At 40.8% G+C, this 25,094-nt stretch overlaps 2 protein-coding genes across 4 annotated transcripts in view; both read left to right on the top strand.

The window, feature by feature from the left end:
• The first annotated feature begins 1,883 nt into the window (after positions 1-1,883).
• Positions 1,884-16,819, top strand: aspg (asparaginase homolog (S. cerevisiae)). Of its 3 annotated transcripts, XM_044375009.1 has the most exons (18): positions 1,884-2,498; positions 3,819-3,945; positions 4,813-4,848; positions 6,761-6,872; positions 7,028-7,153; positions 7,255-7,338; positions 8,007-8,133; positions 8,249-8,361; positions 9,388-9,573; positions 9,727-9,837; positions 9,945-10,064; positions 11,530-11,625; positions 11,754-11,917; positions 13,307-13,393; positions 13,937-14,036; positions 14,136-14,201; positions 14,342-14,389; positions 15,657-16,819. In XM_044375009.1, exons 1-18 carry the CDS (start codon positions 2,288-2,290, stop codon positions 15,699-15,701), a joined length of 1,959 nt encoding a protein of 652 aa, XP_044230944.1. In that variant the 5' UTR covers positions 1,884-2,287; the 3' UTR covers positions 15,702-16,819. The 3 variants fall into 3 exon arrangements, with proteins under 3 accessions (XP_044230944.1, XP_044230946.1, XP_044230945.1); XM_044375011.1 differs by lacking the exon at positions 14,342-14,389 and having other exon boundaries at positions 1,887-2,498; XM_044375010.1 differs by lacking the exon at positions 4,813-4,848 and having other exon boundaries at positions 1,888-2,498.
• A 5,951-nt stretch (positions 16,820-22,770) lies between these two features.
• kif26ab (kinesin family member 26Ab) overlaps positions 22,771-25,094 on the top strand; it is a 66,732-nt gene continuing 64,408 nt past the window's right edge. The window contains exons 1-2 of the mRNA XM_044375483.1: positions 22,771-23,067; positions 23,319-23,537. Of these exons, the coding sequence (XP_044231418.1) occupies positions 23,005-23,067; positions 23,319-23,537 (282 nt within the window). The 5' untranslated portion in view covers positions 22,771-23,004. The remainder of the gene's footprint in view (positions 23,068-23,318; positions 23,538-25,094) is intronic.

Here is a 25,094-nt window from a genome sequence, read left to right on the forward strand (position 1 = left end):
TCGTATCCTATTGCACAAACAACATGGCAAAAAGTCAATTTGTAGTAGCCTGTGTATTGGGAAATAAGATACACTTGACTTTGTTTACCCATCCACACCATCCAGTCCCAAAACCACATCTTTCACTTCTTCTTTCAGTCATATGCCAGCATATTTTGGTATTAAACACCCCATTTGTTTCTTGGAAACACATGTTTCAACATCAAAGTCCATTAATCATCAACCCAATCACATTATATAAGCTACTTGGACGGATTATACATCTTTACTGAATGTCATACTCATACATAAAACATTGCCAGCATATATCTACCATTGTAATTTTTCATGAAAAATATACTTTAGGTAAAAATAACAAAATACCATGTAAAACAGATATCTATCATATATCATGATCATTTTCTCCCCCCTTGCAAAGATCCTTGAAACTCTAGTTGACAGGCAACTATGTGCTTATTTAAACTATAACTAACTATAACTGTTTTACAGCAGTTAGGTTTTAGACCACATGCTGTAATACATTTACTGCCACTAAACAACATTAGACATTCACTGGATGTGAAACAGCACTGTGTTGCACTGTTTATTGAATTTTCTAAGGTGTTTGATACTGTTGACCACTGCATTCTCCTCAATAAACTACATTGTCTTGGTTTGGATGTTTCTGCTCAGAACTGCTTTCATGCATATTTATCTGACAGGACACAGACCTCTTTTGGGATATATCAGGCGGTACCATGAGTATGAGTACTATTTCCTCTCCATAAACAACATTATCTCCACCACAGACTTACAATGTCCATTTATGTGGAAGGCGCAGTCTGTCAAGTTAAATCCTGATTACGATCTAATTTTCTACCCAAGCTTGTACTGAATGCTGACAGGACAAAACGTATTTTATTCTCAAGAACCCATAATTCCAGTTTGCATCAATACACTTAATGGTACTGAGATCGAAACTGTCCAGTCTTATAAATACCTGGGAATTTGGCTCATAGCAGTCTCACTTTTAAACAGCACATGGAGCAACTGGCACAGAAACTCGAGATGTCTGTCATGTCTGTCTTGAGGTCAGGAACAGTCAACCATCATGTCGACTATGCAGATCCCCTGCTGCTTTGTGCTGTTTCATTACAGGAGATAAATATAATAGACATCACTTATATGAAAAAGTAGGCTGGTCTTCACTAGCAACAAGATCAACATTATTTTGTTTTTATTTATAAATGTCTCCTGCAAAAGCTGCCTCACTTCTCTTCTTCAATTCAAAACCACTGCTCACCAGACCAGATCTCAGGACTGTAACTACTAAATACTAAATATATTAAATAACCAGTAAATACTGATATTAGAAAGACCGCCTTCCACTGCTTTGCACCTTATAAATGGAATGAATTACAGAGGATTTGAAAACTTGAGTGCCTTATCCCACTGACTGATTTTAGACTTTTAACCCCAAATTTGTGTGCCTGTTTGTTGTATGTCTCTGTCTGTTTGTTATGCCTGGCTATGCTTGTTTTCTCTCTCTCTCTCTGCTGTACTTAAGTCCCTCTTGCAAAAGAGATCTTGGTCTCAGTGAGATTACCTGATCAAATAAAGATTATATAAAATATATAATACAAATGACACTGTATAGTACAGCTAAATTACATAACATCAATGAGTAAGCTCAACATAAGTAATTATAACTAATATAGTGATGTTATGCTTATTTTACTTACGATTTTAAAGAATTCTTCCACCCTTGTTAATTAAAATTTCACTTGACGCTGTTGCAGACAAAAATTCCACATTTTTATTACATTCATATTATTCAAATATAACGTTGCACATAATATTATTCAAAACTGATCCCTAAAAGTTGCATTTTAAAGTTTTGGTCTAACATTGATTGACATGGAGCAGTGCGGACCAGTGCCGTATAAACATATTTATCGGGCTCTGGTGCAGATGGGTATTTGTTGTGACCATTGCACTTAGGCCACACCCTAATCACTGACGTCAGAGTGGACCCTCGATTGGCATGCCAAGGGCGAATTTAGAGAGACGGAAACAAAATAGGAAGAGGCAAGTAACGGATAACACCAAAATATAATTAAAACGAAAGTTCCGCCCTCCTTGTATCACATGGTTACAATGGAAGCTCTGTTTTTGTATATAAGACCTGAGGAAAAGGTGCGGTTTATCAGGAAGCTTACAGCATTGCAGCATACAGCAGACCACGGTGTTTTGAACACTTTCAACACGCGTGTCTAAAGGGACAGCATCGACACACTTGTAAGTCATCATGGCGGACTCCAGCACAATGACATCCCTCGCCCGGGCTCTGTCACACCACAAACTGGATGGGGTCGACTCTGGTGATGCTTGTCCTTCGCGAAATGTTCCGTGCCGGAGGCGACTGCTCACCACCTCGACCGAGAAGACCTGCGCCAGTGAGTCGCGGGTCCTGGTGCTCAACACCGGAGGAACCATCGGGATGACACTTCAAGAGGGCGGTAATTATGACACAATTTTAACTCATGGTACTTGTATGTTTTCTGTGTTGTGGAAGCTAGAGCAACTGGTAGCTTTCTGATAGCACGTTGTTGTTAGCAGGTTGTTGCTCTCATGTTACTGCAAATATAGTGAGCCTTGCCTGTCAACAACATGCAAATGCATCCCAAAAATAGTATTGCGTGCTTAACTGAACAGCTGAAGCTATAAGAGTAAGCAAGCTCAATGAAACCACATTTTCTGAGTCCAAATGTAAACTTATCTTTAATTTAAAAAAAAGACTATTATGGTCCGAAGTGACTCCCTCCACTTGTACGGCAGATGACAGCTGATTCAAGTAAATAAAATATTACTGTACATTGCAAGCATCTGCGTCATGATGCATAACACACTCCCTCAATGAGTAACTAGATGTTGACATGAGGTATTAGGCAAGCAAGTAGTGAGGCAAAATAACATTCAAAGGTCCTACCAGCTTCACTTTTATTTGCTGGTCACATTTGTATCATTTCCTGACCCCCCCCCCCCCCCCCCCTTACCACCCGCCCAATAACATTTGTTATGTTTAAAGGCCGTGGGATCAATAGTGTCATGGTCAGAGTCATGTCAGTCAGTTGTTCAGTCTGTCAGTTTAGAAGGAAAGATAGATAGGTAGATAGATAGATAGATAACAACTTCATAACATATGAAGATAGACTAAATAAAATATAAAACTGCAGAATAAAATAAAAAGCTGACAATAGAGACTAAAGATAGGACTATAACTTTTTCTCTAAATGTACTGAACATACTCCGTACAATGATAGTAATATAGCCTACTGTGTAGTGATATACTTTGTCTAAGGTCAGAGTGAACTATTTTAAGGACTGTTTGTCATTTTTTTAGAAATTGCACAACCAAATTTAGGAAATATCACCATAAACTGAAACATGAGCTGACTCCACCAACCAGTTTTGATATAGGTTTATTTTGTGTGTATTTAGAGTTATGATTGCATGGTTATTTTCCCTTTTTAATGTTACACTTTACAAAATCTTCCATTCCTCCTGTGATGACTTCAGAGTGTAGGTTTCTCAGTTTCTTTTAGAACTGATGCTCACGTGGCAGTCAGCTGCCACACAACATCTTGCATTTCTGCCAGCGTTCATTCAGAGTACACAATGCTTATTCTTACATTTACCACTAGGGTTCAGCATGAGACTGATATATGGTGTTGACATGGTGTTAAAGTCCTTGTGCAGTTCTCCAAAGTCATGATCCTTCAGGGGGAAACTATGAAATATCACAATCATATTTTTTTTTCTATTACTGTAACCCACAGGGCTTAAACCAAAACCCAATGCTTTTGGGAAGGCCCTGCGCAAGCTGCCCATCTTCCACGATGAGGTGTATGCCAAGGAGACCCGCATGTATGACTACTACGACCCTGAGACAACCCTGGTCCTGCCGTAAGTGCTCCCTGCTCAGTAGGGGGGGAAAGTACAGTAGCCTATAACTTGCTCTTAATACTGTTTTCACTGTATATGTTATCCATATTTCATATTTCATGACTAATATATACCTAAAACCCTTTAAATGGATAAAAGTTTGCTTTACAAACAAACAAACAAACATTATTTAAAAGTGTCACAACCATCAATTATGTGTGTCAGCTGCCCTGGAGCTTGGATCATACGGTTGACTTTTTCCCATTGCAAACTTTCAGAATGGTTAATGTTTAATATAATTATCTGGTGCTTGAAAGATTATTATGTGAGCATCATGTAAGGGCAGTGGTGATTACACAGAGAGTGTTGCTGACTGTACTTAAGAGTTTCTGTGTAAATCAATGTAACACCAAAGGATGTTATTATATTTGTATTATTGCATGCATAATGGCATAATATCCTCACCTAATTAATTAAAGAAGCTGGGCACGTATAGTACAATTTGAATTATAGGACTACCTGCCTTAGTGAGAAAAGTGTAAAATTATTGTCCTAGAGTCCTTGAGAGATGCTTAATACGCTTAAATCATATTGACAAATGTTGTTGTTTTCAGACCATGGTGAAGAGGATTAAATCATAGATATGCCTGTGAGGCCTTTTTGCAAGGCAGGTTGGTTTTATAGGCTAAATCATGTTAGAATTGATGAACACTGCATCTTATCTTCATGAATATTAGTTTTTACCCAGTTGGTATTATGGTCATCATACAGCGCATGATACACCTCCCATCTGAAAAAGCAGAAACTGAACGAAAATGAACGACTCACTGTCCTCTCACCATTAGCGACGGACTTAATGACTCTAAACTGCTTTTGTTGCCCTAACAGGAAGCCAACCCCCCACCCTGACCATCAATATCATAGGTAGCTGTAGTACTGGTTGCATTGTGTTTGCCTGCGCCTTGCTTGATAGTGAGGGTGTGCTTTCCTGACAGGAAGTGCATGCTGATGTTACCTTTGGCAATAGGAGTTAACACCAGGAGGGATACAGGAGCATGGGACTGTATATTGGCTGAAGTGTTTTTGGTGTCTTTTACTCTGCACTTTCTAACGTCGCCTCTGTCACCACCAGAGTCCCTGACAGAAATGTAACCTCACTCGCTAATTTTGATACAAAGCCTTATCTTGACTGCCACTGTGAAAGTCGGAGAGGCTGCAGGGTAGTAGCATGTATGATAAAGATAAGATATCCATATAACAGACAATGGTAGATGTTTTGTGAAAAGCTTGAGGTTGATGGTATATGAGCAGTTTTGGATTGGTTTGTCTGGCTTATAATGACTGTTTTAGGACTAACATTACTACAATTATTAAACCTTTGCAAAGCTTATATTAATATTAAGTTTCTACATGAATATTTGAGCATGTTTTCATTACATTTCCTTTTAGATTTTTTTTTCTCTTAGGTGTTGAGCATGAATTATTTTTTAATATCTGCTTATCCTTGAGTTTATACAGTGTTAATATCAACTGAAGTAGGCTCATATGCAAGTCTAATGGCTGTACTGTTGATAGTGTGCCTAGCCTTTGCTGAATACTTACTTCAGAGGAGGGAATTAGTTTATTGATTTATTGAAAAGCTTTATTCATGTGATCTTGAGAGGCAACGCCACAAGGTTGTATGCCCTCCCACCTCCAACCTTCTTCTTACAACTCTTGAGTCCCCCACTACACACACACACACACACATTATTCGTAAGCTATGAGGCATCTTATCACGGGTATGCTAATGTGTAGCTTTGCTACACCTTAGGGTACACTGCCAGATAGATGAATAATTGGTGATTTGAATAGTTTTCTTCTTGTGGCACTTTGGCTTCAAGATTATCAACAACATATGTTATAGGGCCGTGTGTGTGGACTTAAGGCTAATTAGAAGAGGACCCCTGGTTGGGTGGACTGGGGCTCTCTTGCTCTTTCCCCTGCTGTTCCATTCAGCTCATATCTCCATGTTAGAATGCTGGCCTATGGTAATGTGGGGGGTGTCCCACTCTGTTTCTTTAAAAGGGAGATTAAAAGGAAAATCTTTCCATGGCTGTTTAGCCAGTCACGCTGCCTTATACGGAGTGTTGCAGGTGGGGCCACGGGGCGACCGAGTTAAACTCCACTTAGAGGCAACATAAATATGTATACATGCACCCCCTCCCACCGCCCTCCTGTAGTTGGAATGAAAAAGAAACATGGGCCTTTGCCCTAACCCGAAACAACTTGCCAAAAAGGCCCAGATATATCAAATCAGCCACCTTATGTCCTTCAGCTCTGCCTTCATTTTTCACTACACAGTGGTAAATTCTCACAGAACATTAAGGCTTTTCCATGGAAAATAAAAGTGCCTACTTTGAAAGTACTGCTCTCTAACAATATGCACCGCCATGCCCCTCCCTCTTTACACTTCCAAAGGTCTCTCTCTGTCTGGAACAGGTTTTGGCACCCTGCTGTCAAGACAGAAGGCTCAGCTAAATAGTGTTTGTCTCGCTTCATAAAGTCATCTTGGTTTTTAGCGTTCCCCTACCCTTCTTTAAACTCACATCTCAAATTTAATCAGCACTTGATCCAACTTTGTTAAATGAGCACAATGAAGACAAATGATCATTTGTCACAATGAAGTCGATAAACATTCGTTTAACCATGTGTTTGATGTGTTTTGGAGTGAATGAATGCACTTGCGATGAATGAAACCACTGATTAATAACTGGTTGTTTTGGTTTTTGTAAATATGATGATTCAGTTTGTGTATGTGATGACTGAAACTCATAGATCAACTTTTCTCTTTCAGGATGACTAAAGACAAGAAGAGGATCATCTACACTATTGAAGACTACGACCCTTTGCTGGACTCCTCCAATATGACCCCAGAAGATTGGGCTAAAATTGGAAGGGACATTGAGGTACTTGCTGCTGGATTCCTTTCATGTTTAGGTTTTGAGTTCATTCCATATCTGTAACACTGATAAGCAACACATAATTTATGCTTTTAAAAACCAAGCATCAGAATTAAAAAACTGTCACAGTTGATGGTGTATGAATTTCTATTAATTCCCAGAAAAACTATGAAAACTATGACGGCTTTGTGGTCCTTCATGGCACAGACACCATGGCTTACACGGCCTCTGCCCTGTCCTTCATGTGTGAACATCTGGGCAAACCAGTCATTCTCACCGGCGCACAGGTAAGAGCTGCTGTCTTCAGAAGTCTAAACAAGGCAAAAGTGCATCTGCAGCATTTTAAGTATTCACTGCCCTCTTAAGATAAGACGTTTTTTCTTCTCAGGTGCCTATCTATGAGTTGATAAATGATGGCAGAGACAACCTGCTGGGGGCGCTGGTGATTGCTGGCCAATATGTTATTCCTGAGGTGAGGACACAGATACACTACTCACAAACATGATATGAGTTGTTATGTATCAGCCTCAAAGAAGAAAAGGGAGGATGTGTTGTACTTGTGAATGTGAGAGACACAAATTAAAAGTAGAGTCTGAGACTCTTGAGCTTCCCTTTTATTACTATCAAGACTTTTTGTGTGTGTGTGGGAGATAAGTGGTAAATTAAATGAATAATCAATTAATTGATAAATTAGAATAAGTAACCCTGTAGTATTACAAACCTACTGTATATATTTTGTAATGTATTGAGAAAATACGCTGTGTTCTGCAAAGACAGCTGTGAGCACTGTTGGCACGCAAAAAGGTAACAAAAGCTCCCCTAAACGGCTCGTCTGATGAGAATGTTTTCTAACGACAGTGAGATGTGTTTCGCAATACTGAGCAACAATTACCAGAACAGGAAGAACACACAACAGTCTCATCTATGTCTGTATGGCTGAATGGCAGTAAAAATTGCATCCATTGTACATACCGTAATTACTTTTGCTTAAACAAAAGCCATTTTTAGATCCATGTGCGCAGGTGTCCAGGTTCATGTACAGCACATGTGTCCATACGTTCTGCAGCGTTAACGGGATTTTCATTTGTACAAGAGCAAATGCACTGAATAAAATATAACATGGTGTCTCTGTCTATTCAGGTGTGCTTGTACTTCTACAACAAACTCTACAGAGGGAATCGTGTGACCAAGGTGGATGCTGGGAGTTACCATGCATTCACCTCTCCTAACTTGGGTCCTCTGGCCACCACTGAGGTGGATATTACAAGTAAGCCAGTGGTGTAAAGGGGTTGTCTTGTGTAGTAAAGAACAATAAAATAAAATAGAAGAGTCTTTTTTTTTCTTCTTTTTTTTTAAATCTGTCTACTTCTACCTTCCTGTAGTTAACTGGGACTCAGTGTGGAGGTCAGGCACCACAACAAAGTTTCGAGTCAACACTAAACTGGACCTGAACGTGGGCCTGCTCAGGCTGTTTCCAGGAATCACTACTGATACTGTAAGTTGCTTTATGAATTATGTCTATCTCTTTTCAGCTAATGGCCTTTCATTATTAATGGGTAATTACATCAGGGGGCGTAAAAAAAAAAAAAAAAAAAACATGGTGTAAATATTTTAGCCAAGAATGTTGTAATGAGCTTTCCTTCTCAGACTGTTACAGTGTCATTAAAGATGTGTTCTTTGAAGGTGACAGACTGCTCAATAGCTGTTGTTTTCTCTAACTTCAATAAAATATAGTTAACTTTAATCTAATTGTGCTATTATCCGTCTTCCGTTACTTTCCTGGTCATGTAAACTGCCATCGAAGCTCAGCCTGGAGAAAGATGAGATGGAGTTATGGGCCATGACCAATCACCCTGTAAAGAGGGGGGGATTGGCATAGATGCTGTAACATTTAGCAGCACCTCCCCCTCTCCAGAGGCTGCAGGGAGAGTGACTTTACTGTCTCAATCTGCTCCCACTGCCCAGCTTGGCTATCAAGACTTCCTTAGAGCCTTTTACTGCCTTTATGAGGCAACGTTTTGATTAGGCTCCTGGCTCTTGTGTGCTCACTGCCTGTCTCTGAGAGCTTCATTGGTAATCTGCGTCAAACATTTCTTGACAAAGTGCTTATCACATCAAAAAATACTGACTGAACCTGGCACTTTTAATGATACCTTCTTCTCACATTTCATGGTAACTGCCTTGTTCTTGCCAAATGACGTTATGCTTGCTAACACCTTCAGATTAATTGCTCTCCTTCCTGCCATTTCAGTCATCTGCCATTCTAGTCATATGCCATGGCTAATGATGTGGTATAGGGCTTCCCAGTGCCAGCCAACCAGCAACTGAGATACTGGATTGCATAGATGACACCAGATGGGCTTTTAGGAGAGTGGATGGTCTCATGCTTTGGAGGGCTGCAGGAAAAATAACGTGGAATACTAATTCCTCAATCTTGATTTTACGCAGTTGGGCAGCCACTTCAGTTGGCCATAAATTTGGAGTTTTTGTGATGCAAAACTGTGCTCATGTCTGTGTCCAGGTGAAGGCTTTTCTGAAGCATCCCATGAAGGGTGTGGTCCTGGAGACCTACGGCAGTGGAAATGCTCCTGATAACCGCTCTGACCTCTTAAAGGAGTTGAAGAAGGCCACTGAGTCAGGCGTCATCATCATAAACTGCACCCAGTGTCTAAAGGGGACTGTGTCTGCTTCTTACGCCACTGGCATGGTTGGTTGTGTCACATGCTCGTCAATCATGACCTTTTCCTTCGACATTTTGTAGATGATAAATTTCCCAATTTAAAAAAAAAAAAAAAATGCTGAGACTCAAGACTCAAGAGAGACGAAATCAATCTAATCACTTGTCCCTATGATTCCTCAGGCGTTGAAGGAACAGGGGCTGATAGCTGGTGGTGACATGACTCCAGAGGCCGCCCTTACAAAGCTGTCCTATGTATTGGCCAAAGATGATAATCTAGATAAGAAGAAACAGGTTGGTGTCTGCATTCATAGGTGATGTCATTCTCCACATAGACAATAGTAAACATAGGAAAAGTGAATTAAAAGTGTGTTTGTGTGTGTTTGTGTGACACTGTCCAGATGATGGGTCAGAACCTGCGAGGTGAGATGAATGCTGACTTAGCGGGAGCCAAGCTGTCCCTGGCTGACAGCCGTTTCATTCAGGTCATCGGCAAGACTCTGAGCATCAGCTGCAAAGAGGTGAGGGCTAACACTTCAAACATACACAGACTGAAATCACTTTGCCAACCAAACAACTATTAGGATTTTTGAAACAGGTTCTTGTCGCTCTGCCTCATCTGACAAGGCAATTAAGTTTTGCATAAAAGTCAAGACGTTTTTGAGAATGGTGTCATGATGAGACCCGTACACTCAATGTTTAAAGTTTATCCTAGAAATGTATTTAAAATGTAAAGCATTTCATTTCATTTTCAGACATGTTTTGGTATTCATCCACTGGATTAAAACACTATACACTTCACCTAAGGCCACAGTTATCACAAACGGGATCACTTCACCAAGCTTCACACTCCAACAGGGAACCAGACAAGGATGTCCACTCTCTCCATCTCTATTTGCAGTTTTCATCGAACCACTTGCCACAGCCATACGACAAAACAATAAAATCAAAGGAATACAATATACTAACTCAGAACACAAGCTTAGCTTATATGCAGATGATTTATTACTACACCTACAAGATCCTTTCACATCATTACAAGAAACATTCAAAATAATCAACAACTTCTCCTCAATCTCACACTATAAAATAAACTGGAACAAATCCACTATTCTACCTTTGACCGCAAATGCCTGGGATTCTGCAGCCCAAGATCCCTCTCTCCCACTCCACATTGGTAATATCAAATACTTAGGAATTAATATTTCCTCCAGACTGTCAGAGTTGTTTAACCTCAACTACACCCCTCTGCTGAAAAACATAGAAGATGATTTTAAACGCTGGACCAAGTTACCACTTACTCTTATTGGACGCATTGCAACAGTTAAAATGAAAACCCTCCCACAAATCAACTACCTATTTTCATTACTTCCCATTACCCCCACTGACAACTGGTTTCAAACTTTAAACTCTTTAACAACTCAATTCTACTGGAAAAATAAAAAACCAAGAATCTCACTTTCAACATTACAGAGCACAAAATCACAGGGCGGCCTTGAAGCACCAAACTTCCTTCAATACTTCTTATCAAATCAACTACAATATTTACTCAAATGGATCCATAAAGATAATTACAGTACACTACAGTACAAACAAGACTATTATCATTATTACATTATATTGCTGTATTGTTATTATTATCATTATTATTATAATAATTATTGACGCTCTCACTTGTTCTTTCCTCCCCTCCTCTCTCTCTCTCTTCTTTTCTCACTTTCATTCACTCACCCCCCCTTCCCCTTCCCCACAATCAATCCATATTGCTTAGTTGCTTTCTACATTTACTATCTTTTTCATTGTAATATGATTTTGTCATTGCTGTTGTTTGTCATTATTTTTGTTTGTCTATTTGCTTGATTTGTCTTTTTTTTGTTGTTTTGTTTTTGTTTTGTTTCCACTATGTCTTGTCAACAGTATCACCAAAAAAAAAAAAGACATGTTTTGGTATCAGTATTATTGATTTAAAGCCTGTGGTGTCTACAGCAACTGGAAGCCATCCGCGATGCCTTGACTCCTACGCTGGCATGTGCTGCCTCAAAGATTGGAGACATAGAGGCCTTGGATGCTCTAAAAGAAATGGTAACACACACACACACAAGCATTATTATAGTGTACGCTGCCTATGAGACATGTTCATGATGCACCAGATGACGAACTGTGTAATGTAACTGATATCTTCCTGTTTTCCTTGTTTTCCTTTGGCACAGGGCAGTAACTTGTGTCTGGAAGACTATGATGGACGTACACCCCTTCACATTGCCGCCTGTGAGGGCCACCTCAAAGTAGTGCAGTACCTACTAGAACATGGAGCTACAGTCCATGCCAAAGATCGCTATGGAGACACACCCCTCCGCAATGCTGTGCGCTTCAGGTAAGACTCACCTCATTTGAAACAATAAGAGCTGTTTGTTTTTCATCTGTCTGTTTTAAAGTAATAACGGCATTTTATGAAGTTGTAAGCACAACATTAAAAATCCCCCTTTTGGTCATTAGCAACCACTTTTTCTTGAAAACATGTTGCTAATAGCTACTTTACAGGAGACTTCAGTAAATGAGCTGCTGCAAGGTAGGAAATCTGGCTCTGTTTAGATGACAGGAAGGGAGCAGCGGCTGTCGGGGTGGAAGGGGGGGGGGGGTTGAAACCAGGGGAGCAACCGGTAATGGAGTTTAGAGGCCAGGCAATAATTATACGCTAATTAGGCTAATTGTCATCTGACACTTTAGTCAGTGTTTATTTTTACCGAAGCCGTTTTTAAATTTTTTGTCATTCTCTGACATTGCTCTAAACGTCTATCTGGGAAAAGTCACGCTTAACGTTGCTGTGTTAGTGCTATATTGAGCCCCAGGGTGAAAACGTTGTGTGTCGAAGACTTGACAAATGGCTGTTGTCCTATTTTGACGGTTGGCACTGCAAGTATAGACTTGTCTCCCTTTGTGATGGTAGAGGGATGCAATGGAGCAGTAACAACTGTCGTTACACATCCTACACATATGCTACACAACTTGCCTCGCTATGCCTTACCTGAATGTATTTAAAGTAGACACAAAGTAATAGAACTGGAGTTTTGAGTTGCTTTCAGGATGCCAGCGTTTCTCATGCACCTTGAATGTCACCGGCATTTCACAGTGCTCTACAGCCTAATGCCCATATAAGGAATGGCAGCGAGAGTCAAGAGAAGGGTTCAAGAACAAAAGTGGGGAGTGTCCTCTGAACCAGTCCTACCAGCCTGCTCCCAGTTTCACAGATGAGAGATACTGGCTTCTTAACACTCAACAGGAATTCTCTTAAGTACTTTTTAATAGTTTCTTAGGCTGTAGGTCCACATACCTGTAAACAATTAACTGTCAAATTGAACTCTTTCCGGTAATTTACCTTATTACGCAGCAAGCACAGCTCTTATTTATGTGTGGACAGTTTTTGGCCTTATGGTTTCTTGTTTATTTTTTTGTCACTGCAAATGTCACTGCAGGTGACTCCTGTGTGGGCGGTTCATTGCGGGGGATAAGGAACTTGTTCTTACTTGTCAAACGACAACCACTGCCACACTGCCTCTTTCAACAAGACATTTATATGTTTAGAATTGACAAAATCAAATTCAAGAGTTTAAAATCATCATGTATGCCCTCAAACAGTTTCTTATACCTATTAAGGAATCATCAGTTTGTGTTTTAGCTTATTTTTAACTTAGTGGTACTCTGATACTACTTATATATTATATTGTGAAAGTTATAAAATCCTATTGCATGTTGTCTATTTTAGGCGCAAGGAAGTGGTGAAGCTGCTGAGAAAGACTGGAGCCCACCTCTCCAAAGACGAGATAGAGGAAGCAGGAACAGAACTGTGCAGGTAAAACACACAAAAAACATGCCTTCAAACAATTGCACACATAAACAGTCACAAATTTCTTGGTCGTTCAGCCATCCCTAGTGACCCATGCCACATAGTTGCCACAGGTACAACCAGTTGTCTCACTGTTACACACACTGTAGGAATGCTCCCTGGCTGCATAGCTTTGGATCTCTTCTGCATCTCTAGTGCCGGCGTCTGTACGACACACTGGCTTGCCCCTGTTATTTATCTGCCTGAGACACTCTACAGGTTTTGTCAAGACAGTTTCAATACACAGTTTCAGAAACATGCCTTTCAGTAAGGTTCAATAAGCGATGCTTGTGGCGCTACTAAAGTAAAACAAAAGGCAGCAACTTGCTGAAAACATCTGTGAGTCATGTACGTTATTGATTTATTGCCTTGATGGGCTTGCCCAGTTTCTGAAAAGCGTGTTTACACAATCCGTCCTTCACCCGGTGTCTGTCGGTGCTTGTGCTGTTAATATGATTTTTAGAAACAGAGCCCTTTACTGTAATAACGCTGTCAATTTCTGTGTGTTAGCCTGGCAGCTAGTGGTGACCGGGAGGGCCTGGAGATATGGAGTCTCGCTGGAGCGGACCTGAATAAACCAGGCTATGACAGGCAGACAGCACGTCAAGTGGTGGGTTCTACTGGGCAACATACTCCACTAAAATAACACTTTCTGATTGTTAGAATCACACTCTTATTCATTATTTTTCTCATCCTTCTCCTGTCCCAGGCCAAGGCTGTTGGCAAACCTGAAATGGAGACATTTTTAGCCCAGCTCATAGAGAACCAACCCAAGGTAATCGCTGTTATCTGTTCTAGCTACTTTCTATCTCTTTATTTCATGACAAACAGCCTCTACTTAATATGCATGCTAGTGTAACTGTAATTCTGTCTGTAATTGCCTCTCAATTACATGTTTTCCTTGTTTAATTTCAGACAGTATTTGCTGAATTTAATGATTATGATGAATATGATGATGATGAGGTAAATGAGGTGTAGTGAATGTGTGTGTTTCCCACATTTAGCATGAGATCCCCCTTAGCGTGGCTGCTATGGCTCCCCCTTTTTTGTTTCTGTACATCACAGCATGCCCATTATCCACCCATCCTTTTTTTTTACCCACTTATCCTGCTCAGTGTAGTGAGTTGTGAATCCCAGCATGCATTGCACAAAGAGGCAGGGTGTATCTGGTCAGCTTACCAGTATATCATAGGGCTAAAACATAATAATATTAACAATAATACAATACAACAACACAAGCAAATGCTAGTCAATCTAGTCAATTTTAAGTATGCAGTTCACCCAACACCTAGTGGGAAACCATGCAGACAGTAAGAGAACATGAAACTCCACACAGGAAAGAAAAAATATTGTTTTTTTATTATTGAAATATTTCATATACCACTGTAAAAACACATAAACACTATCATAAATGTGTTTTTAGTAGAGCTAAAAAAATATTAATAGATTCATTGATTGACAGAAAATGAATCTGGAACACTTTTAATAATCATTTAATCATTTATCAAGCAAAAATGCCTGTAACTTTACTTCCAACTTCTTCAAATTTGCTGCTTTTCTGTTATTTATTTATTATTTTATGTATGAAATACATTTTTTATGAAAGATTTAAGTATTTGATATGTACACAAAGACATTCACATGTCAAAAGACACACTTTTATTGACATATACTCATACTAAATACATACATATACTAAGTAAATCCTTGTGTAGGAGAGGTAGGAAGCTAAAAGCTTATACAAAGACCTCTCCTTAAAAAACTCCAGCCAACACAGACAGAATTACTTTAAATAAAAGAGAAAAGGCTAAAAAGTAAAGAGAAAAACAATTATTTCTCATTCCAGTTGTTCAACAGTCAACACTGTATATTAGAAGATAATCAAACAATCTAAAAAGTAATCATCGGATTAATTGATAATTAATAAATAATTGTGGGTGGCTCTAGTTTTTAGAATTTGAGCTGAGCATGCCTCGGACCTTCCTGCTTTTAATCTGTATCAGAGAAAATCTGATCATTTGTGATGGCTTTGGTGCCTGCCCACAAATGCCTGAGAATCCTGAACCTGTGCAGCCTGCTTTACACTAGTGTGTGTGTGTGTGTGTGTGTGTGTGTGTGTGTGTGTGTTTGTGCTTTCGTTTTTGTGTGAACACTGGTAGTCAAGAGTGTTGAAACACCTCTCACCTCCCCAGTGCTTCATGTTAATCCTGTCTTATCATTTCTGTTGCAGAGCGGCGGAGTCATCGAGTTCTCCGCCACTCCGTCAGGAATGTGAGCCGACTTCTACTTCAGCCGACGGGAATCGTCCACTTCCTCCCAAGCTGTCCTCGTCACACCGCCTGCTGTTAAAATTCATAAAGCTGCTCTCATTTTGAATGTCTGCATAATGCTTGCATTTACATATTGTTAAAAGCCATAACTGCATATAGTCTTTCCCTCCAAATCCACTCATAGCACAACATTGTGTAACCGCTGCCTTGAGTGCACAGTGAGGCAGATGTATATGTTTGATTGTTGCACAATATTTTATCTGTGTGTTTTAATCAAATGATTTTATTTCTCTGTATGAGCACCACAGGCTCACTTAATGGGATTAATTTAGGGAATAAGGGTGAACGTCACCCAAACATTTTTAAGATGGAGAGCACTGAAACCTCCCATTGCTCCTTCAGCACTGAAGAGCGGTGGTTAAAGCTTTTTTATATCAAAATAGTTGCTGTATGGTACCATTACTGTTTGTCTCTATATAGCAATATATAGAGACAAACATTTTATAGTGAGATGCTGGAAAGTATCATGTAAACTAATGAAAATAAGATTATTATCTGGAAAGTTATCAAACTGTTGCACTCATCCACTGTGTCGAAAGTACAGAAATGTTCTTTTTCCTTCTGCTAAACGGGCATTACAAAAACCTACGGTTACCTCTCAGACTAATCCATCCTGTTCTTTGTACTGACTGTCAGGCTGGAAGAGTGACATATCTGTCACTTTGAAATGGAAAAAAGGGAAATTCAGACTATGCCACATAAAGACTGAAACCTGCCACAGTTTTTGTGTTCTGTCTTTTTAATTTGAATATCTTAAATAATTTGCTTGGATGATGATTGCATGCGCTTTACTTATCTTTGTTCTGCAACAAGTAAAAGGTCTTAAAACACTGATTCTCTTGATTGATATAGTTATTACTTTCTGAACCAATCAAGATCAGATTTTTTTTACACACTTTGAATGTTATCACCTGTAAAGGAATATTCCTTTTTCTGTGATTATATGTGACTTTTAAGTGCAAACAAATCTTAATGTTTTTCCCCCCAATGCTGTTATTATCCCACTGTTGTATTCAAAAAAAATGCAAGAAGCAACACAAATAAACCTCATGATTCAAAACAATGTCTCCTCTTGATTTCTTACTATGTTGCACCAAAACCCCTGAAACTCATGAAACTGTACATATGCAGCTCCTGGCTAAAGATTCCACTGCAATTTCAGATTTGACATGATTTTCTGTACCTATGAATTGGTGCACGTCTACCCAATTGTTGGAGGTCATTTTTATTAGTGTGCAGTGTGTTTTTGTGTCCTCTAAAGAAATGTGTTCTGAATAATAATTGGATTCATGTTGACGGCATTATGCTTAAAGGAGAAATACTGCATCAAACCTATATGTAGAGCTCGCCCAACACCATTCAATGTATGCTGAGACTGTGATTTAAATGAAGAATTTAACAAGAAATAAGACAAGCGCAAAGATAAAGTTTTAGATGCCCATTTGACTTCTCAGCCTGTAGAGGCTGGTATTTGCTATCTCTGTCTTGAGGGCGGCTGCCCCGTCGTGCTCCTTGCTGGTGGAACCCAGCTCATCCGGTTGAACCAGCATGGGCCTCATTCCTCTCTGAATGAGAGACTTGTATGAACCAAGCCCCCAAACACTATATAAAGAGCTCTACCGCAGTGTAGTCACTCAGTGTGAGCACGGACACCAAAGGAAACACCGTCGCAAGGACAGAGCTCACCTTCTCCAGGTAAGCGCTCTTGACGCATGAGCCTGTTGTGCCCTCTGCTCGCTTTTGCGCAATTTATTCAGCAGCAGGCCGAGGCTCTAAAACCTGTCGCGGTGACACGTTTACTTGTGTCTTTATCAAACAGATCATCTCCGAATCTAATTGTAGCTGCTGTTTTTTTCCTTTCACTAGTGGAAGCAACTATTAAGAGGACGGATTTTGCCCTGAAGAAGTGTGTGGTCTCCCTGATTAAGTGGTTCTCAACAGTTCAACAGTTCTTTGACAAAATTGTGAAATGTTTAGGACCACTTGACCAGTCAGACAAATGCTGCCAACTTGGGAAAAATGCTGCCTTTGAATGGACCTTTGAATGGACCAAGCATCTCTGAATGTCTGGACTTTTTGACGATTCTGCAAAATGCGTGTGTGTAACTCCCTCTGTTTCTGTTTCCTTAATGTCTCTCTCTGTCTCTCTGTATCTCCTCTCGTTGTGCCCCCTTGTGTTACAAGGACAACTGCAGTCCGGGAAACTGCGAGTGGTTGTAAAAAATCACCAAGCTTCAGTAATTTCATTCTGCTGGCACACATGCAAAAAAAAAATTTAACAGCTCTACTGCTGCAGTAGCAATCCTTATTTTCATCGCTTTATTGTTCCCTGTGTTTAAAAGTACTGATTAAAACAAGTCAATAAAGCATCACGTGTCTCTGTTGAGTCTGTGGGGGATGGACAGTGAGTCTGCAGGGATGGTCGCTGTCCAAAGTACTGAAACTTCGCTGCTGCGGTAAATAAGACAAAAATCACTGCACCTGCTGCCATTTTAAAACCTAATATTCCAAACCAGAGGGGAGTGATGAGAGAGAATATATTATAATGTTGATAATGATGAAGTTAGATGCATATAAATAATATATTAGATGTTGGTTACATACAGTATTTCTGCTTTCAATTTGCTTTATGTCAAATTTGCTAGACTTCCATTACACTGACAAAACACTTATTGGTCTCAGTTAAATTCTAAACACATATGCTTGCATACAGCTACTTCCAGGACTAGTTTGATGGGAAAACCTGATCAAAATCTGACACAACTCAGGCACAAAAAAAAAGAAAAAAAAATCCGAATGCTTGCTTTTTTTCCCAAGGAGTAGGCTACTTTATATTGCATAAATCATTCATGAAAGCACTGTGCACCGATTAGTCCCCCTCTCCTTTTTCAGACACCCCCCCCCCCCCCCCCCCCCCCCCTCCTTCTCCTTTCACCCTTTGATCTCCTCCATGCGCCAAGAACTATCAATATTTGCTAAACGTTTCTCACAAAGCCTGTCCGTGCACCGGGAGAAGCTGCAGCACAGATCTCACAGGCAGGGGATAAGACATAGGAGAGGCATTAATGAGATGCCCAGAGCGATTTCCCCGTACGTGCACAAGGGCACAGCAGATGTAGCGACTCAGTCCCTGGGGGATCCCGTCCACGGAATTTCATCAGCGGCCGGAGGGAGGAGGTGGGGGGACCCAACCCAGACCTCCTCCTCCAGTGGGGAGAACATGGGTGACGGACGTGGTAAATCATCTTTACTATGGATTGCAATTATCGCTCTGCTGACAACCCCTGCCTCCACCCTCTCACAAATAAGTGTCTGTGTGTAATTTCACGTGTGAGTCTGTGGGATCAAACATAATTTATTCATCTCTAAAAAAATGTAAATTATTTACCCCCCTCTGCTCATGTGTCTAAGCATCATTGTTGCAAGTGGGTCTAAATCTTGCTTCAATCATTTCTGACCTGCTGAAAAATTAAAAAAAAAAAAACTTTTTCTTTTTGACCCAGTGACCTGTGACTTTAAAGTTTAGAAACACTGATCTCATCGGATATATAATACTGTCTACTTCTGCAAACATGAATTTAAGTTTGAAAATAAGTTTTTGGGGTTTCTGCTAAACCAGAAGTCTCTACGATTAAAGGGAAAATCCACCGTAAAAAAAAAAGATCTCATCCCACTGCTGTCTTTATCCGGTTAATATCAGTCACAGCACAAACACCTCTAAGCTGGGAATAAGAGCATCAAGACATGAATTTGTAATGTAATAGTTTTTGGAGCTGGTTCATAGAGTTTTTGTTTGACGTGTCACGATTAAAATGAGGTTTATTTATACACAGTTCCTGGCTGTGAATCAGAAAACCAAAATCACCTCGGGTGCTGTCACACTATCCCACTGTTCACTGTCTGTGGAGCAGCTCCAGGATGACATCATCATCATCATCACCACAGTCTGTCTCTCTGCTGCTCAGAAGCTTCAGGAAAAACTGGTTCAAATGTATTAATTCAATCCGAGCTGACAAAATACTCTTTGATTTCAGTTTTCAACTAGCCTCCCTGCTAAACGCTGTCTGAGTCTGAGCAGAATTCACATTTTCCTTAATACTGCCCAGTCAGCCTAATTACATCGACATAACCTAATAGCTCCCCTGCACCACATGAAACTACTCCACTGGCCTCAACCATTCAATCTATGCTGTAACAAGCTTCAGCCTGGTGGAAATGATGAAGGCTATGCATTGAATATCGATCAGCAATCATGAGATCTTACTGGATTTTAGACTTCAGATACATTATGAAGAAGAGATGACTGCCAACACCTTAAAGACTCAAGTTGCTCAGGGGTCACATAAGAGTTTTATTGTTAGTTGATGATTTCGAAGCAAAGCAACCAGTCCGCATCAATAACAGTGTCGATTTTGATTAATATTAATTGGATAGCCTGCAATAAAGTATATTAAAGTCAGTCAAAATCAAATCAGGTTTAATTGAATTGAAAAAGGCTATCGACGCCGTTCTTCATCATCATTGTAAGTAAATATCCCCTTGATAAAAATACAGTGCTGCAAACAGCAGCACTATAACCGTGCTGCAGGAATATTATTAGACAGGAGGAAAAATGCCATAAAGTAAGCTATGATGAGGTCATTAATGTGTGCACAGACACACTGTAAGTCCTTTGCATGTATATTACAGGAATATTACAGAGAATCTCTCATTAGGGGTTATGGACAGGATTGTCACTGTGTTACATCTTCGTGTAGGGGGCTGACAACGACGCACCAGCAAATCGGGTAGAAGAACAGGTCATCACTGTCTGACAGCGGGACTGAGAGAGAGAGGATGACTGAGTGAGAAAGAGAGAGAGAGAGAAGGAGGAGAGGGATAGAGAGAGAGAGAGAGGGGGGGAGGCTGGAGAACAGAGAGCAGCAGAGGCACAAGGTGCTCCTTCGCTCTCAGACCTGCAACGCTGAAAGATCAGGCGTGACCAGCCTCAGGATGGCTTAAAAAAGTATTCAAGTGGATGTAAACCTTTTTGCGCACCGGATGGATTGTATTGCTTTATTGTCTTCTCAGACCACTGGAAATCTGAGTGGTTATTTTTACGCACACGTGTGAGCGCTCACCGTGAGTCACTGGATGTCCGGATTAAAAAACCTTGTGGATCTTTTTGGAGGGTACGAAAGATACGAATTAGATGGCTCTACGAATGAAATAGGTTCCCTGAGGAGTGGAATATTTTCTAGGCTACGTTTACAGCCCACATGGCTTTACCAAACTCACCGGGGTCTCCTGGAGCTGGGAAGCCCAACCCCAGCGTCATAGACCTGGGGACAATCTTCGTTGACTCCGACATCATATTTGGATTTACAAGTCACCTGCTAAAGAGAAAAACAAAGGTAAGAGTGTCTCAAAAAGGACGATCTGGTTCTTGAGTGTTACCACTGCTTTTAAAATAAAGAGTGATGATGAGCAGACAAGTGATGCGCCTCTGACAGTCGCGGATCCTGTCCACCGCTGTTCAGGACCTTGAACAGCACCACGCAGCATCCTGAACCTCTTCTCTTGATCTAAAACTTCACTCTCGGGTTTCACTTATTATCAGTTTGTCTTTTTTTAAACATTTCTAGAGTAACTGCCAGCATATAAAAATACCAACGATTAACTTTTATTTTGTTTAACTAGCGCCAGTGGCTAAATATCTCCTAACGTTTGACAGAAATTGGATAGTAAAATTATAATCCGCTCTTTCGCCCTTAGCCAGTTTAAATGCGACTGATTATGGGGATGTTTATAGACTATATGATTATATATGAATCGTGATTTTAGTTTTCTGTTGATACATTTTTGTGCGTCTTCGAGAAAATCCATATTCAACCTCAAATAATTTGCACCCCGAGCTGAAATTTTCCTTAAATGACAGTGAAAATATACCTAATCCAATACTTATCCCGTCAGATTGTCTATGATTTACAACTAGTTGTGCTTTCAGAGGACAAAAGGCCGTTGGTTTTTCCAAATAGGTCGTTTGAGGGCAGGAAAAAGAGAAACCCTTTCAGATGTTTAGGGCAGCAGCGCATGGCCACTGTCGCCTACATCACCGCATGAAATATTAAAAGTTTACTAATTAAATATTTAACCTTAGCAACCCCCACCCCTCCAGTTTTAGAGATGTCGCTCTGTATATAGCCAGAGGATGGCGCCAGAGTAACACTAACGGCACACAGTGGCGGCGGCTCTGCGCCTGGAAGGAGAGGCAACAGTTGCCAGTTGTGCTCTGAAACTGAGCGGTCACATTGTGTGCGCATCCAGGCGTAAAACCATCAGAAATAAAAGCCCTAAAAGGCAGATTTTAGACACTGATGGAAACGATGCTCTTATCTGTTCTATTTCAACTTTACTGGTTTGAATATAAGGAGAATAAAGAACACTAAACTCATTTTATCGACCTTTTACTGTAAGAAAATCTGCTTGATGTGATAACAGTGAACTGAATTAAAATGTCTCATGATCGTTTTGGAGAGTACTCAAGTAATAATACAAAATCTCTGAAAATATCATGAAGTTATCTTATAGTGCTACTTATTTACTCTGATGATCACCTAAAGGAGAGTTTCCCACCGTTTTTTTAACCTCACAAACCTCTCTGACGCACACTGGGCCAGTCAGTACAAATTCATGTTATGCACCGAAACTTTGTTCAAACACGTTTTTTTTCCCTGAAGAGATTTACATTAATGTCTCTGTATAGATCCAGAGGTTTCCAAAAATATATATTTGAAGCTGGACTTTGAGGAATTGTGTATAAAGTAGTGGCCAGGGCATTCATTTTCATAAAGCTACTTTGGAGGAAAAGGGTGGAGACTATATTTAAAGGGGTTAAATCACTAATATAGTCTACTGTTATATCACTGTCCACTACACCGTCACACCGGTCCATTTGATAAAACCTCATACAGCCCCCTCAGCCTGTGCAGGAAAGTTTTCTTTAGCCCTCCCATTCCAGGAGTAATACCGCCTCCTGCGCACCGCTGATCCCCCTCCTGCACCAAAACTCCTCCGCTGCTTGTAAACGTATGGGACACATTCACCAGTTGCCTTCGATCAGCAGCCACTGGGTCCAGTACACACTGACAGATGACTGGTAACCTTCAGTCGGGTCTGCGGTCTTGCCTATGGCTCTTCCTTGCGTTTTAATTTGGTGTTTGACGAAGACGTTCTCCTGAAGGTCTAGCCTAACCTTGATCTGGGAGAATGAATTCATTTGGGGGCAATCCAACTCCTGATGGAGGGGACCCTAACAACCGCATGTTCACTGTAAGTGTCTTATTGCATGATTAAGTGTAAAAAAAAAAAAAAAAAGATGATTTGCTTCTACTCATGTAGGTTTTCCTCTTAAACTAAAAGTCGCATAACCTGCATCTATGTGGTGCCTACTTGGACAGGTGTATTCAAACGGGTTGTCAAGCTGCAAACAAACGCTTTCACCCTCACACTTGTACGCACTGGAGGTGTGTGACTTGCTCTTACAATCGAAGTTAACCCAAAAATCCTTTCTTTTGTTGAAGGTGGAGGGATGTCCGAGTGGAGAGTCTCCAGCAACCCCCAGGAAAAGACTTCCCTCTGTGGAGGACGCGCGGTGCAGCAGCCGGCCTCCTCCCGAGGGCGCCGGGTCGGTTTCTATCTCCGAGTCGGAGGAGAAGGGAGGCTTTTGCCAGCAATGTCAGAAGAAAGTCTCAGAGCTGAGGAAACAAGCGCTAGCCCTGGCTGACCAAAACTCATTGAAGGTTGGTTTAATCATTTTATTCACACTTTTTTTAGGCCAACCTCTGTTTCAATGTCTGCATGTTTTGCAGTTATTTACACCTTAAAGTTTGAAATATTGTGATCATTTGTGCTACATTGCTCCATTTTACAACTTTTCTTGTTAGAAAGAATCAAATTAGGTTCAGAGAGCCCTCATGTGAGCTATACAGTCACTGTTTTACACACAGGGTAGTGAGAGAGAGCAGTGATTTTAGCTTTGGCAGCAGTTTCTCAGTCTTGCTGTTGTAACAGTTCTGTACTTACAGTATATCTTCTGGTTTTACTTGCCCACCTGCACCTGCTGTTATCACTGTTATCTATAGACAATGAAATAAGATCCCCTTGATGTTTTATAATTGTACCAAGAAAGCTCTCACCATCCGCTTGTAAAGTTGTTTATTGCCATGCTTGACTTCAAATGCTGGCCTTGGATGTGAAAATGGAAGCTTTTGAGACTTTGAAAGTGGCCCATTGTTTTGCTAAACAATGCTTATCTCTTTATTTTGCTGTTGGGTGTGGGGGGGTTGAGGGGGTTGTAATAAGCGAGCTGCTAACGTTGGAGACTGAGGAGGAAGTTAAGTCCCAGTCGACCTTCGCTTTGCATTGAAAGTGTTCCTGTATGGCTGGTCCCACAATTCCCACCGCTGTTAAATATAGGCCCTGAGACTGCTGTTGTGGCGGGTTGGGCTTGCCCTCGGGTAGGTTCTCCTTTGTTGTCCTGTTTTAGAGAGAGAGTCTCAAAGTCAGATTGGATTACAGCTACTTCAAGGTTCACCCCAAATCCCATAGCACCTGATGTTCATACGGGAATAGGTATACAAGGAACAAGGGGGGACTTTTGTAGCACCTGGGCTCTCTGTTTGAGATATCTGTATGTGTGGTCTAATCTTTGTAGGTGGTTCTGAGCATATCAGATCTATATTCAGGTATCATCAGGTAAGTCCAGCCCGTAAACACATTAAACCTACTCCTAACTGCCATTATCTGCCATGGGAACTGACCTCCCCTTTTTAGTGTGGGACCCTCCAGCAGTGCTTTGTGGCCTTCACCAGGTGCTCAGCAGCCCCCTTTCCCCCCCTATTTTGTACTTGTTGATGGCTAAATTGGGCCTTAATTCCGGGGTGGCAAACAGTGATGGCAGGGTGCTGTTATTGTAGCAGGGTTATGGCATGGGCTTCTAAAGCAAGGATAATAAACCTATTGTCTTTGTGAGTTTGAGCTGCTCACCTGTTGGGCCTCATAGGATGGACGTGGCTATGGATGATCGCTTCCAAATTACTTCCTCCATGGAGGGGAATAAGGTCAACAGGGCAACTCAGGTGGCTGTGTCTGGGATCGTACTACCTGCTGGAGTCGGTTTGGGCCAGTGTTGTGTCTGCAGTTGTCATGGGAAAACGAGAGCAGAGACTGTTTACCCGAGGTCGCACTTCCCCTCCCTCCCCATCCGCCTGCCGTCCCGTTTTTGTGAAGAGGAAGTCGGCTTGGTCCCCAGACATCCCTCTCCCCCTCACCCTGCCTGTAGACTTATTGTTTGAATA

Source organism: Thunnus albacares, chromosome 15 (assembly GCF_914725855.1).
Source record: "Thunnus albacares chromosome 15, fThuAlb1.1, whole genome shotgun sequence".
Taxonomy (NCBI): domain Eukaryota; kingdom Metazoa; phylum Chordata; class Actinopteri; order Scombriformes; family Scombridae; genus Thunnus; species Thunnus albacares.

Excerpts from the sequence above, each read along its gene's own strand:
- aspg (XM_044375009.1), top strand. The coding sequence starts at position 2,288 with ATGGCGGACTCCAGCACAATGACATCCCTCGCCCGGGCTCTGTCACAC. Across the intron at positions 6,873-7,027 it reads AAATTGGAAGGGACATTGAG|AAAAACTATGAAAACTATGA; the intron begins GTACTTGCTGCT and ends ATTAATTCCCAG. Across the intron at positions 11,626-11,753 it reads TGGATGCTCTAAAAGAAATG|GGCAGTAACTTGTGTCTGGA; the intron begins GTAACACACACA and ends CCTTTGGCACAG.